This window comes from Orbicella franksi, chromosome 6 (assembly GCF_964199315.1).
Source record: "Orbicella franksi chromosome 6, jaOrbFran1.1, whole genome shotgun sequence".
In the NCBI taxonomy this organism is placed as follows: domain Eukaryota; kingdom Metazoa; phylum Cnidaria; class Anthozoa; order Scleractinia; family Merulinidae; genus Orbicella; species Orbicella franksi.
In genome coordinates this window covers 27,209,779-27,226,717 of record NC_138150.1, presented here as the reverse complement: position 1 = coordinate 27,226,717, position 16,939 = coordinate 27,209,779, and the positions used below count along the sequence as shown (strand labels likewise).

The 16,939-nt window shown below is 37.3% G+C and overlaps 1 protein-coding gene across 1 annotated transcript in view; it reads left to right on the top strand.

Annotated features, from left to right (window-relative positions):
- LOC145490564 (uncharacterized) overlaps window positions 1–10,630 on the top strand; it is a 72,946-nt gene extending 62,316 nt beyond the window's left edge. Inside the window, exons 7-10 of the mRNA XM_081469665.1 lie at window positions 6,360–6,482; window positions 6,698–6,820; window positions 9,262–9,760; window positions 10,152–10,630. Of these exons, the coding sequence (XP_081325791.1) occupies window positions 6,360–6,482; window positions 6,698–6,820; window positions 9,262–9,760; window positions 10,152–10,557 (1,151 nt within the window). The 3' untranslated portion in view covers window positions 10,558–10,630. The remainder of the gene's footprint in view (window positions 1–6,359; window positions 6,483–6,697; window positions 6,821–9,261; window positions 9,761–10,151) is intronic.
- Window positions 10,631–16,939: the final 6,309 nt, after the last annotated feature.

The window sequence follows — 16,939 nt, the reverse complement described above, 5'->3', positions numbered from 1 at the left end:
TATAACTCCATGGAGCTGGCATATTCGACTGAATATGGAACAAGTTTAAACTTACTTGAGATGTCGCAGCTTAGCTCATGATTCATATCATCATTGAACCACTGACCAAAGCTTCTCGCTGTAATGTAACACTACCAAACCGTTTTTACAAAGTTTTCGATAACTTGTCGTAAAAATGCTGTTCGCATTTTCCGGCCTTGTTTTCGTCTTGTTCTTTTTTTTCTTGACTGGATGAGCATTAATTTTTTTACTGGGCTCAGTAATTCGTTCGAAAAATAAGACTCTACCGTCATCTTTCATACCTCAGTTGTCAGACCATTTCTTTGAAATTTTTTAGAGCTGCTAAACACAACTTTGTATGTTAAGCTCATAAACTATTAGTGTTAAGTCATTCAATCAAAGGCTCCCTGAGCCAGCTCATGGATGAATAGTTGACTTTTGCCTCTGTGGCAAAACCAGTCTTTGTGCAAAACTATTCGTATGAAAATGTGTGTCACCTGTACGTTCATTGTCTTGAAAATCAAGTCATTTTCATGTGAAATGTTTTGCACGAGCATTTGTTCTCAAAAAGAGGCAAAGAGCAACTCAGAAGTGGAAGTAAAGCCTGCATATGAACCAAGTGGCCCATCAGGTCGGCACTTATCCTGGTTTCTGTAGCATGAAGCGACTATGAGTATTTCTACTACCCCCCAATTGGGATGCTAATCGATCGCAGGGTTACTCCCACAATATTAAATTTGCCAGCACTTATTTATACACCTGAGTGGAAAGAGGCACTGTGAGAGTTAAGTGTCTTACTAAAGAACACAACACAATGTTCCCAGCCAGGGCTCGAGGCCAGACTGCTCGAAATAGAAAAGAAATACAAAAATCAAATAACAGGTTGTTTGCACAGACAGCTTATAAATTCTAAAATGGATAATACTTAATTTTGATTGGAATTGGAACATTGTTATCATATTAACTTGTACATGATGTAGTGCCAAAGAATAACAACAGTCCGTTTCAAAATGAAATCATTAAATGAGAGTTCACCATATTTGCCAGTCAGTTCAAAATTGACAATATAATTATGTATATGAGTCAGCAGTGCATTTTGGGTTAAGGTAAATTGGTTATGGTCCTTGTTCAGTTAACATTATGAAACAGCTGTATAACAATGATTACTATTATGTAAAAATTACAATACATGATTTTGAAATTTATTTTAGACAATCAAATTGAGAATGCCAGGACTGCCAAGAGTATTTTACCAAATTTCACTTAAGTGAGACATAGATATTGGCAAAATCTTGTTTACTTTAAGCTAAGTCAAAGATAAACAATTTGATTGTAGCTTGCAGGTAAACAGGAAATCTATAGAAAAAATAAGTATTTCCTTCGATATTATAAGAATGATTTCGGACAGTTTTGTTTCAATCATGAACCTGAAGTGGAGGGATTGTTTTTGTTTACAATTTATAAGGTTTTTTTCTAAAGAACTACGTCCATGGAATGGAGGAAGGGAAGTAACAACGTTTTATACAAGGAGGCTCTGGCCCAAGGTCAAAGACCTATCCATTCTACGGTGTTTTTAACAGGAAAGGCTTTCCTTTCATATACATGTAGCTTCTTGCCTGAAACCACTTTCAACAACCTAATGTGGCCCACTAGACGGTACAGTATTTTATTCCTATATATCTTGGTAATTGTTTGTGCTAGTCGCACTAGCAATGCAGTAATACTCAAAAATATTGCAGATATATTTCTGCTAATAGATTTTTGCAACGATTACAGAACATACTTATGTTGACAAGTATCAAGCATTCTCTTCTCCATAATTTAACTTTTGATGTCAATTTGTTTAAATCTCTCATTTCTAGGAGCAAAAAAAAAAAAAAAAAAAAAAAAAATCTACAACACCAGCCACCATGCGTCCGGCTCTTTGACACAATTGGACAGCATATCTTTCTCGCAAACAAATAGATCTACACAGTCTTTTGGACTTAATTTGTTCATCCATCACTAAAATATTGCAGTGTATATTTACTCAATCATACATGTAGGTTGCCTTGCATATCATCCGTGAAGAAATTTTCACTCTGGTTGAACTGCATGGAATACAAACGAAATGTAGTGTGAACGACAACAAAACTAAAAGATAAGGCAATTCGACATTTTTTCCCCTAAGTATTTAAAAACAAGCTTACAAATTTCGAGCTTGCAATACTAACACAGGCAGAATTTCAATGTGTGCGTACAAAATAAAACAATAGAGAAACAATGAAACCAAAACCTAACAAGAATTTAAGCTTACCTTAGACTAAACAACGAGAGAAAGCGAGTGGAAACCATCAAATTCTCTTGCAAAGAAAAAAAGCTAATCACGATCTCACTTTCTGCTTTGTCCTCCCGGGTGTCTTGTATCAATTCTTTGACCTCGCCGACCGTGCTGTTGTAAACGATACGTGACCACAGTCATAAATACCTCTACAAGCTTTCATCTAGGTGTGAACAAAAGCCGATAGGCAAAAAACAACATATTTACGAAAGAAAATCCCACGAAACCAAAATGGCCGACTTCAATCTTCGAGGTGTTCGACAAACTCGCACCCAGGCTCTCGATTTATCCGACAAAAATGTACGCCTTTCTAGTCCCCCCTCGTCAAAGAACCTTCCCGAAGACGACTGAACACTCTTAGACAAAAACAATACTTAGAAGGGGAGGTAGGAGAAAATTGTTTAATCCAGGTTTAATGAATAAATTAATTAGAATCGAGTGAGTGAGTGAGCGCCATCCGACTGCCTCCTAAGCTCATGGATGTTACATAACATTCATGAGCAAAAAGGAAAATAATCCTAACATTGCGCCGGAAAGCAAGCAACTTAGACAATTTGTCGATGTTTTTTTGTCAACCTGAAAAAAGCTCGTTAAGAAGCGAAACTTGAAATGACTACTATTTCTTAATAATCATACATTATGTTGTTAAAAAAAAGAAACCGCGATCGGAGAAATTAAATATATGTGGAGTTTTCATTTCCAAAAAGCTCTGCAAATTGCTCTAGAATTTAAGAAAAATGAAACTTAATGAGTTAGTACGCGAATCGTTTTTTTTTCTGAAAACTAAGTTGAAGTAACAACTAGTTAATTTCATAGAACTCTGTTCTGTTTTCCTAAACAATTTCTTAAGAAAAAAGAACCCAATGGTTTGCGTAGAATTAGCCCGAACACATTACATGTAATAAGTCACATTTAATACATCACTGAGAGGAAGTTTTATAACTTAACTTACACCTAATTCAAACAGGTGGCTTTGACATGCACATGCAAATGTGTTTAGCAATTGTCGTTCGAGAATCATTTTCTCAAAACAAAGTTACAAACTTCATGACTTATCCTCAGTCAAAAAAGAATTACACTGAAAGTAAGTTCACGCAATTAGGCTCGAGTTCAAAGAGAATTTCAGGACACGTTTGGTGAACTCAAACCGTCCAAACCAGCACATTTTTCCTGTTTTTCCAATTTTGTGCACCTACTCGAGTTTTCCAAAAATGCAAAACTAAACTAAGCAACTTTTCAAAGTTTTGACCTCTGAAGTTATATGGTTGTAAAGTTCTGAAGAGGTGCATGGCTTGAGAAAAAATGTGATATGAATAAGATAACTTAAAAACGGAAAAGTTCTTTCTTTGTGAAAACAAAGGCTTGAAATCAAACGTTTTCATCTAAACAGACATTTATTCCGATTTTTCAAACGTTGCGCCGGGAAATGGTACGCTCTAAACGGGAGGCAAGACTGTTTTGTTAATGTTTTTGACAACTTGAAGGAAGGTTCGTGAAGAAGCGAAACTTGAAATGACTGCTGCTTCATAATAATCACCATTTGCGGGTCTGTTAAATGGTCGATCCTGTTGTTCAAAAATATAACGCGAACCGAGAAATGATAATGTGGTATTTTTTCAGAGATAACTGTCATTACCAAAAAATATACTCTGCAAATTACTTTAGATTTTCCGCAAAATGAAAAATTAATGAGTTACAGAAGTGCGCGAATGATCTTTCTTAAAAGTAAGTTGAAGAAAGACCTACTTTGAGTTTAATAAATAATATGAACGAAAACCTCGATTAATTTTTTAAAATCTGTTATTGGTTAAAAGCCACCTGAGCAATATTTTTCTCTATTTTCTTCTTCTTCAGTTTTTCTTCCTTTCTTTCTTCTTCTCTATACTTCGAGCCTTGATCTTTTATTTCGAGTTTTTGCCTCTCGTTTATAGCGTCATTCCACGAAACAGCTTTATTAACCCGAAAACCTAACTTGAGCCTCACGCACTAAACATGCTTAAAAAATTTGAAGTTTCTTTGCAAGCAATAACTGCTTATTTAAAATAATATAAACATCTGAATTTACTCAAACAGAGAAAGAAATTTATGTCACCACTTTTTATATTATTATTATTGTCTTTATCTTTCATTTTACTGACTTCGCCAGAAATTATTTCAAATGTTTACATAAGGGCATGTCAAAATTTTCATTTTTCAGGTCACTATCGTGATTTGCGATTCACAATTGATCCAATCCATGGTTACCGACGAATCATGTGATACGAACCATTGACGTCATCAACGAGGACATCTGCCAGCTGAAATGCTACATGGAGCCAAACTGTGTCAGTTATAATTTTAACAAGAAGGAAGAGGCAAATGGACAACACAAATGTGATCTGAATAACTCTACTTCTGAACACCACAACATACACTCAGGCGACCTTGCGAAGAAAGAAAGTTATGTGCATCGGGAAGCTGAAGTAATCATGAAATTTAGAAGTTGGAGATAATAACTGAAGGTGGCTGGCAACAGTTTCCAACACTTTCCAAGACTTAGGTTTTGATGGGTCGAGCATTATAACCACTCTTTATCAGTTGCAACAATCATGTTTTTTTAAAAAAAACTGTCTAATCATTAGTAAACACATTGTAATCATGATACAATAGGTTACCATAGCAACAGTATGATCTGCTAAAAATACCCTTTATTTTAACTACTAATATCTCGAAACAAACTCGTGACCCCCATATGTTACAATTATTGTTATCGAATTTTGATCAACTGTTTAGTTTATAAATGTTTTAAAAACTGTTATATATCGTCAATGGATGCCATTGTTGTAACAGCTATTTTCGTTCTTTTCTTTGAAGAATGCTTGTGCAAAGAAACCTTGCCAGAACAACGCAACCTGCCAGGCCGGTTTTACAGACAGAGATTACCAGTGTTTGTGTATTCCCGGATTTACTGGCCATGACTGTGAAAACGCTACTAATACATTCTGTTCTAATAAGTGCACTCAACTTAGTTGTGAGAGGTTTGAGGGGTTTAATACCAAGAGTGAGAAGTTATGACAAGGAGTTATAACTTCAAAAGTTGGCTTTCTATTACTGCTATCATTATTTATAATTATGTTGTTGTTGTTGCTATTACTACTGCTATTGTAGTCGGCTCTTGCTTACCAGGCAGTACGCGCTAGAAGATCACAATTATCACCGGCGTTATCAAATAGATATTTCACAGGAAATTTTTTATTGTGTTAGATATTGACGAGTGTACCGATGAAACACACAGCTGTGGTGTTTATGCTGTGTGTAACAATACACCGGGATCCTTTAACTGCATGTGCAAAGATGGATTTTATGAAGATGGAATAAAGTGCACTGGTAACTATCTGTAACACAATCTCGTGCATCTAGTTGAACACTATTATTCCAAAGCGAGAAATTTTATCAGACATTGGTAAGTTACTTTATATCGTATATGTGAAAAAATAACTGAGCAATAACTTATAAGTGAGTCGGCTAAAACATACTATCTTAGGGCGAAAAGTTTGGGAAGCAAGCCATTTCAATGGCCGTTTTTATGCTTGGGACGTTAATGTCGTCTCGGATGTTAAAGCTGTCTCGAGACGACTTTGACGTCTAGTATAAAAACGGAAAATAAGGAAGACGCTTTTAATGTCTGTCTACTTTAACGTCTTCTTTTAAGAGCTCTACTCTTATCAGTCGCCTTTAACGTTTGAGACGTTAAACCTGTCTAGTATAAAAACGTGACGCTCTTAACTGTCTGCCATGCTATCAGCTAGTAGATTTGTTCGTATATTGCGGCGCTAAAAGTGACTTGTTTCCAGTGTCCTCCGAGTATAGCACCTAGTCTTCTTTTATAAAAAAATACATATTTCTTTATCAGGCCGTGTATTTAATTGCGTCTCGTTTTTATACCAGACACCCTTAACGTCTTAGACGTTAACGGTGTCTAGACAACTTAAACATCTCTAGCATAAAAACGGCCAAAGAAACGTTTTGCAATTAGATTCCGATCCTTTTGTTGCTTTAGATATCGATGAGTGTACTAACGGAACACACAACTGTAGTGTTATTGCTGTGTGTAACAACACCCGGGGATCCTGTAACTGTACTTGCAAAGATGGATTTTATGGAGATGGAATAAACTGCACTGGTAACTACCTTTAACACAGTTTGGTTTAATGCCTCTCTTGCCCCGTGGTTGAAGCTATTATTTAAACGCGAGTAGTTTTGTCAGACATTGGTACGTTTATATGTGAGGTAATAAAATAGTAACAAACGAGACACATTATGTATAAGAGCGAAAAGACACGTGACCATACCATTTCAATAAAACGTTTTCCAGTAACATTCCATTTGTTGCTTCAGATATCGATGAGTGTACCAACAGAACACACAACTGTAGTGTTAATGCTGTGTGTAACAACACCCGGGGATCCTATAACTGTACTTGCAAAGATGGATTTTATGGAGATGGAATAAACTGCACTGGTAACTATTGCTATATGTAATGTGTTTTAATTAACCACAGCGAGGAAATTACAAGCTTGAAAATTGGGCAATACACAAGACGAACTGTAAATGACAAATACAACTTGACTGCTCGATTTGAATGGATATTTACAAGTGTGAGATGGAGGCGAGCCGTTGTTGCTACCTGAAAAAGCCAGATATGGCAGATCAGTTACCGGTTTTGATATTTAAAACAATTAGCTCTTTATCTAAGTGGGAGTCTGTTTATTAGAGTACATCATGGTGCTACGTCATCTTCAAATTATGGCGCATGCGTATTGATGCCCGCTGTAATTGGGGACGATGACTTAACGATTGGAGGCCAGGTTACCGCTCTGTCGCGGAAGTGGGACGCTTTCCATTCAATTAAAAATTCGGGAACTTTCCAAACGGGTAATGATGGTATGGAAATTTCTATGGAATGTTTCAGAAAAATCCGAACGTTTTTTAATTTTCAGCATTCGAACCATTCAATCGAAAATTCAGGAAATTTCAGGAGAAAAATTAAGTGGAAAGAAAATTCTCATTGAGGAATTTTCTAAGATTTGTATATACCTCGCGAGTTCGTACTCTTTACAGGAATTCCGGAAAATGCTGTTCCTTTCGTCACCGAAAATTTCCGTAAATTCAGAAAGCTGTTTCTGGTCGGGTGGAAAAGCATCCCGAGCTGCCCGTTGCCTCTGTTTGATAACGAGATTTGGCCTTGGCTATCATTTGGACCTGGGCCACCATCTTCAAGCCAATCAACTCATTTTCATATAAAAGTTTTTGAACGAGGACTCGTTTTGACACAGAAGCAAAAGGGAACTCGGAAATAGCCAATAGCTAAATTTCTAGTTTTCTGGATGGTTTCCGTCAATAACGAGTCAGATTTTCCCGTCGTTAAATACGACACAATAGACCGATAAATTTGAGACTTAGTCGTCGTTCTTCACTTGATTCTTTCCCTCTAACACAGTTTCCGTCTCCAAAATTAATTCGGCTAGTGTTATGTCTTAGTTGTATCTAGGGCTTTCCTCAAGTTGCTCGGCAACTTTTTGGCAACTTCTTGTATTTCGAGTAACTTTTTGGATTCTAAACAATTTCTAGTTTTCTACTAATTCTGAGAAATCGGAGGAGACTTAGTGCTTAAATTGGCCTTACTTCCATATTTCACAATGTTTTAGCAGACAATTTATGAATTTTCTGTGAAAAAGAAGCTAGATCATATTCCCCTCCCTCTGGGCCATTTCATGGGTGCAAGATGTATGGAGCCGGACTGCTAGGTCAGCGATTTTTCTGAAGAAAATTCAAAATGGCGGGCGAAGATTCACACTCGACCGACTCGAGTGTCTCAGGTGAAGAATTTTTACAAGGTTACTACTGATGCCTAGTCTTTACTCATACATTTTTTGTTTTTAATTGAGGACAAAGTTATTTAGAAACGCTGGTTACGCCGCAAAATTGCACAAAAATGCTTAGAAATCTTACTTCTGTCGTACAATTTGCATATTTTTGCATCAGACCAAATAAAGGAAGAGAGCAACAGAATTTTTTGTTTGTCTTTTTTTTAAACAACTTTTGAGCAAGTTTCGTTGGAAAAAGCAACTTTTGACTTGTTTTGAGCAACTTTTGAGTAACTTTTTGAGAAATTGCGGGCAACTTGTGGAAAGCCCTAGTTGTATCATCCTTTTAAGTTAGACTTTTAAAACTACAACTTACAGTTCGGTTCCTGAACTCTCCTTTCTTCCCACCCCATATAATTAAGCCCCTATATGAGGCGGGAAGAAAGGAGAGTTCGGGAACTGTACTATACAACTTAAAGAAAACTTGCACTGTTGAACAAATTATTCATTAAATTGTTTAAGACATATTTGTGCATTTTAAATGTTTAAATCTATTTGAAAATTTCAAATCACTTTGGGCTCTTTCCAGAGCGCTGTCATTTTGAATCATATTGTCACACCTGGTTGGCCATATAACCAAAATGAGAACATTACAAAACCTAACCTAACCGCTTGGTTGGAATACGGAGAAGATCTATTTTGGCGCACGTAGGCAAAAATAGTGACTGTAAATTGGTACAAAACGTCAACACATTTTTTTCACTTTTCTTTACTACTGAGGCAGCGCGACCGACTCATTTTTTATGGCACTGGTCTTAATTGGTGTTCCTGTGGTCAAGATTTTTTCCCTTTCCATAAGCTGGGCTTGGTCTCGGTACCTCGGTTATGTCTTCCAAATAGCCCGACTATCCCTGAAAAGCCCTATTGGAAAGTGGTCAATTACGATGTTATTTTTTTTCTTTACTTGCAACAAATTATGGGTCTTGCCACATTTCTAACGTTAGATGGCAATTTGGCGCCAGAACTACAGGTTTTAGGTACATAATTTGTTACCAATCCTGAACTTCGGACTGTTGATGTTCCTTAATTACCCAGGATTCAATGCTACCTTTACGGGTCTCAGAGCGAGTGGAAAAGATGGTCCAACGTCACTCCGTAGTCACTACACAGATCAGGATCATGACGGTCAAGTTACACTGTCCAGCAGTATTCAACAGTGGACTGTGCCGTACACTGGTCAATACAGAATAGAAGCAGTAGGAGCAGCAGGGGGGTATGATAACTACCAGGACAGCGCCCAATACAGAGGAAGAGGTGCCAGAATGACTGGCACTTTCAACTTATCCAGAGGAGAAATGATTCAAATTCTTGTTGGTCAAGAGGGAGGAATAAGAATCCACAGAAGGATCCGGAGTTCTGGAGGTGGTGGAGGAACATTTGTCGTGAGAGGAAGCGATACGCCTTTGATAGTGGCTGGAGGAGGTGGAGGCCTCAGAGCTGTGACATCAAGACACCAGGGATGTGATGCTAGCACAGAGACGTCAGGGAATCCTGGGTACAACTCATGGTCAGGAGGCAGCAATGGACACGGTGCAATGATTGGTGATGATAAGCCGTCAGGTGAGAGTAAAAATGAGAATGATTATATTCACTTAACCAAAGTCAGTTTCCCTAACACACATTTCATTAGACCTCAGTCGATTCATCGGCTTTAATATCTATCTCAAAACTTTCTTCATGTTTGGAAAAAGCATTTGTTCATCGGGAGTTCAACTTTAGCTGTCGAAATACACTTTTCAAATGTCGGAAACTGTCGAAAATTTGGTTGACAGCAACAACAAACGCAACTGTTCTCTTGTTATTGAAAGGTACAAAAAATATCATGATAGTTTGACAACCCTCCTTCTTTATGGTGCGTGGACAAACCGGATAATCTTTTTAGGCAAACCTCCATTGCATGACACTGCTAAATTTAGAATCGTTAAATATACGAATGGGAATGATTCAGCTAATTTTATTTTTTCAGGTGGTGGCGGCGGCGGTTTTTACTCCAGTGGAAGAAGTGGAACTGAGATAAACAATTACAACAAGCTTACGGGTGGAGAAGGGGGTAAAGGATTTCTTCAAGGAGGAGTGGGTGGACAGAGTTTCGTAGGATCTCTTAATGACGGTTCTGGTGGTTTTGGTGGTGGTGGTGGTGCGGGTTACGGTGGAGGGGGTGGTGGAGGGTATTCCCGAGGAAGCAGTGGGAAATATGTAGATGTAGATGGGAAATATGTAGATGATTCTTGTGGAGGAGGGGGAGGTTCTTATAATGTTGGGAAAGATCAGCAAAATGATTGCTGTTACAATACAGCTGGTCATGGCCTGGTAACCATTACATTACTGTAGAAAAAATAGAAAACGAGCCGTACACAACAACAATATTATGCAGCTGTAATTATATTTGCTATTGATTGTTTTAACTGGCCCGCTTTAACTCGTCCTCATCATTGATAATTACTCAATTTCATAGTTAAATAAATTCCTTGTTAACAATGTTTATATATATATATACATACATATATATATATATATATATATATATATATATATATATACTTCTTGAACTTGAACAGAATAAATTTATAGAGCGCTCGACTCTGAGAGGAGCAGTGTAGATAATAAACAATGGTAGCAAGACTTCAATTCATCGTTTTATTGCGACAACGCTGTTTCGTATGGTCAAAGGATGACCACACTCATCAGGCAATATCAACGAATTCGTTGATATTGCCTGATGAGTGTGGTCATCCTTTGACCATACGAAACAGCGTTGTCGCAATAAAACGATGAATTGAAGTCTTGCTACCATTGTTTATTATCTATCTATCTATCTATCTATCTATCTATATATATATATATATATATATATAGGCAGAATAATATGGTTTTCCAAACGGTGACTTCCAGTAGAAGGATCAAAAGATACCGTGCTTCAATGTGAATTTTAGTTAAGTGTAAGATGAGGCGTCATGAAGCAAACTTCTAACTGTTCCGGCTTTTAATGTGACGTTTCGGCCTTCGGCCTTCTTCAGATTGGAACAATATTTACAAGTTAAAAAATAAAACGTTAAAAATCCTAGCAAGTTTACAGATTTGCATGTATATATATAAGATCAGAAAAATGTAAATATAATTACATAATGCTATAACACCTGAAATAATAGATTACATAACAAGCTAATGTCAACTTACAAGAACGCGCCGGGTGATAAGATTACAACAATATATCTGCGAGCGCCTTAATTACTAAGTGTATAATAGTCAGTCTAATTCTGTATTGTAACAAGCTAATGGCAACTATTTACACTCAGCCCTCATGGTCTTAATAAAAGACGGGAATTTAGATCCAAAAATCGCGTCCGTTACAATACATAATTAGACTGACTATTATACACTTATACATTTAGTAATTAAGGCGCTCGCAGATACATTGTTGTAATCTCATCACTTGCGCGTTCTTGCAAGTTGCCATTAGCTTGTTACAATACAGAATTAGACTGACTATTATACACTTAGTAATTAAGGCGCTCGCAGATATATTGTTGTAATCTTATCACCCGGCGCGTTCTTGTAAGTTGACATTAGCTTGTTATGTAATCTATTATTTCAGGTGTTATAGCATTATGTAATTATATTTACATTTTTCTGATCTTATATATATACATGCAAATCTGTAAACTTGCTAGGATTTTTAACGTTTTATTTTTTAACTTGTAAATATTGTTCCAATCTGAAGAAGGCCGAAGGCCGAAACGTCACATTAAAAGCCGGAACAGTTAGAAGTTTGCTTCATGACGCCTCATCTTACACTTAACTATATATATATATATATATATATATATATATATATATATATATATATATTATATATATATTATGAAAACGGTGTTAAAGACTGAATCAGGTGTTTTTTGATTTTTTTTTTTTTGTTTTTTCATTTCTTTGTGTTTTTTTTTTTCTGCTTTCGCTATGACAGCAGCTTGTAGATCTTACCTAGCATGAAATGTAGAAACTCCTTGCCGCCTGTTTCATTTATTTAGGTATTTTTTTCATTATTTATCGACCCCCCCCCCCCCGCCCCTTTTTCAATTTGCGTTAAGTTTAGCCCAGGCTACACTCGTCTGAATTCAGTTCGCGCGGTGACTCTGACAAGGAGCGGCCGATTAGCGTTCTGTATTTGCTGTCTAAAGGAAGTCTGCCCGAGGACATCATTAAGTCCAATGAAGGCCCAAGTCTAACGATTTGCTAGTAAGCGTCGTCCATTATCGTACCTGAGGCGGGCCTGAGGACATGTGTAAACTGTACGGGTCACATTTAGTCCCATAACAGAAGGCCGTTTGCCATGTGGCGATAATGTTGTGCTTGCTTTAGACAGCAAAAATCTTTCGCCACATCAATTTAGGGCTTAGACGTGCAATGGACTAGACATTTCTAGCTGCTGTTGGCGTCATTTGCTTTGAACTTTGATGTAGCTAAATCTGTTGAAATCTGGATGTGCCATTCCGCGCTCGACAAAATTAAAGTACATCCGGGACATTGCTATTTGCGAGCAAAACATGGCCACGAGGAGAGAGAAGAACATGAGTTCAAGCGCTGATCGTGAGTAGAATTTCCTTGTTTTATCAATTTTAGGCGTTCTCGGCTTAGCTAAGTATCAGAACTGTCTGTGATTCGCTAGCGCGGAAGAAATTTATTTGCGTGGCTTCCGGGCGATAATTGACGTAACGACAACATGTTGAGTGTTCGCTTACTGCTAACTATGGCCTAGTTTGTCTGAAGTTCAATCGATTCTCGATGTAGGAAGCTCTTGTTCAGTCCATTTAGGACGATGCAGGCCTTTAGAAAGCGATAGCTTAGCTCTCCGCCGCGGTTTTGATATCTGTACGTCCGTGTTGATTTAGACTCCAATTTCATGTTAAAAGCACTCTTGATTAAATTGTACAATTCATGATTCAACGAAAAGACGGTGAATTTAGTCTTCCTGGCCTCAAAAGGCATACAGGAGAGTTATTTGCTGCTATTTGAGCTACGATAAGCCTCGTGGAAAGCTAGCTCTAGGACAGAATTGTAGCAAGTTAGATTATCAGTGACAAGTCAAATTCTATGGCTATGTTTTTGCGAATCCGGTTAGATATTGAAATGAAATGTCACGTAACGGCTACTTTTTGGCTGAAATATAGAGGTAAATAACCGATTCCACTGCTTACCATGCTCTTGTTAGCGTGACTGGCTAATTTAACCCACAGTAAAGACATAGTGAGGTCATTTAGGTGAAATCGCAGAGGTTAAGCCTGTCTAAGTTAGTGCCGCGGCGAACCAAATGATCAATTTAAGCTCTAATTTAGTTTTGTTTGGCTCGGTCGACTCATTTGCAGCGACTTTAAAGGCTTGTATAGGCATGGTATGGACTCTATTAAGAGTACACGAGGTAGATAGCACTCTCGGTGCGACATGGCCATATTTTCTAACCGTTGTTTCAAAAACATGCCCGCTATTTTCGTGCAGTCTCTAACACGGTTTTCATAAATTCAGACATATATAGGCACAGGGGATTACTTGCTGCAGGTAAAATGCTTTTTCCATTAAGTCTGATGGTAAAGTACTTTGGTATATCTCCGTTTTGTGCGTTTAATTTTTATATAGATTATTTCCTGCCGCTGAGTTTTCGATAACTTCAACGTTCTCCAAAAAAAATAAAACGGGTCGTTTTCCTTTGACCAGTCCACATAAGCCGTGTTTACTTGGTCTGCTCGGAGATACTTGAAATAATTCGTGTAGACTTGCTGGTCGGTTGATGCCACGTTCTAGCTAACGCATGAATACATGTATTCTTTATGATTTGTTTTGCATAAAGTAACATCTCTCTTGTAATATGAACGGAATAGTGCCAATCTAGCTAGCAGCACTTTTTAGGTTTCCTTTGCAAAAGCATACATAGGTATTACGCTGGCCGTTTTGGGATTGATGTTAGAGTAACGTTAGTGACTTTGTTTTGGCAGTTTTTAACGGTAATGAAGCGGTGCAGATTTTCTTAAGATATAATATTCAATAACTGGATCAAAAATCAGGTTTGAATAAGGAAATTCTTCTTAGTGAACTCCAAAAATGATGTAGTGTGAAGTCGAGCAATATATGTGGGTTATTGACCAAGCGTGAGGTCAAGATGGCTGAATATTGGCCAAGTCGACCTTTTTGCGTGTTTATGGAGCGAGACGAAGTCGAGGTCGATATATAAACACGCAAAAATGAACGAGGTAAATATCCAGGCATCTTGACCGAACAAGCTTGGTCAATAAAGGATTTATTATATGAAAAAAGAACACTGTTTTTTTTTTTTTTTTTACGGGATACAGCGGGTAATTCCGAGCGGGCAAGATAACGCCAATCACATCACCTAGCCATGTAAATATATAAATACGTAAATTCTCCTCACTGGTCCCTGAGCACTTCTCAGTAGTAGTAGGGAGAAGTTAATAGGTGGCCTTAAGACACTCAATTTGTATACAGGTGTCTTTCAGGGCTCATGTTTTGTAGATCGAGTTTGAGACTTTTCAAATTACAAATTGAAGGACAAAAGCCAACAAGAGAACTTAAAGTGGAAAGCTACAAAAAATAAGTCAAATCAAACAAAACAGCCCAGAACTTTATGGAGTGACGGTAGAATTTCGTTGTGATTTTAGATTATTCATTATCATAATTTATAATGATTTAGGGCAAGATGAAACGGATCCTGTGCTGCGATTGGGGCTATCTTGCGACTTATTGTCGCGGAGGAAAAAGTGTTCTTTGAAATATATGTTTCATTTGTTTTAGTGGCATGCTTGTAGACTAGGAAAGCTTAGTGGTTGTATAGCTAAGTGCATGACCACTATAAATAAGATTTACTTTTACTTTACTTTTATTTATTTATCTAAGAATCTGTTTACAACCAGGCATAAACTGACAAAATTGAAAGCTGTTAAGTTCATTGGACTAAAAATGATCTCTACACGAGGGTTACTTGTAAGTTTCAAAGTGGACGCTTGTTTTAATTTTTACGTTAGATCCAGGCTTTCAGTTTTGTTGTTGGTTTTGAATGAATTGTTGAAATTTTTCCCGCTAAATAGTGTAAACGATATAGTAACTTGTAACACCATCATAGCTAGTACTGGAAACTCTGTATGCAACTGTCAATAAAAAAAGTTGTCCAGTCATTTGTTTTTGAAATTTTAGGGTGCAGACTTTTGTAACTTCGCTCACTTCAATACAATCGACGCTCTCCTTAAGACCGCTCTTCTAAGCGACCAGCTCTGGTCGTGACCTACGTTGTAAAACTCCGTTTGAACTGTCACCCAAACACTGTAATAAATAGATCTCGAAAGTGACCTTTCCCTAAGCGACCGTGACCACTTTTGGCAATTACCAGCTGGTCTTTTTCCTGATTCGCCTGAGTGTGATTTGCGTAAGTCAACACCGTGATCAAATAACCACTTCGTGATCAAATTTACAGTGATATAACATATGAAGTGGTAATCGTGATTCCTTGACTTTCAATAGCTATTTACATTTTGCAAGTTTTATTCTATTTAGATTAAAGTTCTCGTAAGCGATCAGCATTAGTTACCACCACTTTTTCAAATACCCGAAGTGCTCGCTTACGAGATCTTCGACTATATTTGAAAACCAATGAGAATATAAAATTTCAACTTACTTCTAAGTTGAAATGGTATATATTACTGTACTGAAAACTAAATGGCTCCAACAATTGATTGTTTCCCCTTTGACCGTTTTCTTATTGTAATTTATAGCCTGCACAAACTTGAGGGTGGTAGCGGCCTTATGTTATTGCACTCTGAACTCCTGATCTTTTCACGGTATATTTTGTATTATTTTGTGAAGATCATAGAGAAATGTTCACGAGAAAAGGTCAGCAACGAGGAGGCTAGCTCATTACAAAGAGTCAAAGGCGAGAAAATTACGCTTCCAAAGGGAAGAGATTACTGTTAAGCCGCACGAGGAAATCTTAAATTCTCCCGCGCTATACGTGGTGCTTGGTCGTACAATTTCTTATTGGTTAAAAACCTTCCAGTGTCATTCAAAGCCGTACATGCAGATTACGTGACAACTGTGCGCCATTTCCGAGTTACCTTGTGCCTCTGTTTTAAAACGAGTCTTCATGCAAAACCTTTCATATGAAAATGAATTGAATTTTCATGAAAGTGAATCTTCAGGCGGAACTCATTCTCGTATGAATGGTTTCGCACGAAGACTCATTTTGACACAGAGACAAAACTCAACTGGGAAATGGCCTATTATGATCTCGGGATTGCTGTTAATACTGATGTTCAAATATTATTTTACTGCATATATTAGGCAATGGAGGCGGCATTGTTTTGTTTGAGCTACATTAGAATTTAATTTGTCATTCTGTTATTCTCCAACCAATCAAAACAAAAGAGACCAATGAGTTCATGATTCGCGTCGCTCTCAAAACCCTGCATATGACATGAAAATACTGCTGTAGTACGACAAACAGCCCAGCTAGTGTCGACGACTCCGAGATAGCGCGCTTTTTTATATTTCATCGGACACAGGTAACAGCGCTAAATAGGTCTCCTTTTCTAAAATTGAATAAAGAATTTCGTGTTTCCACGTTAAACGCTAGAATAATATATATCAGGTTAATTCAGCAGCATCATCGCCTTCTTATTTGGAGTACAAACAATGTCATGACAATACGTCAACATCA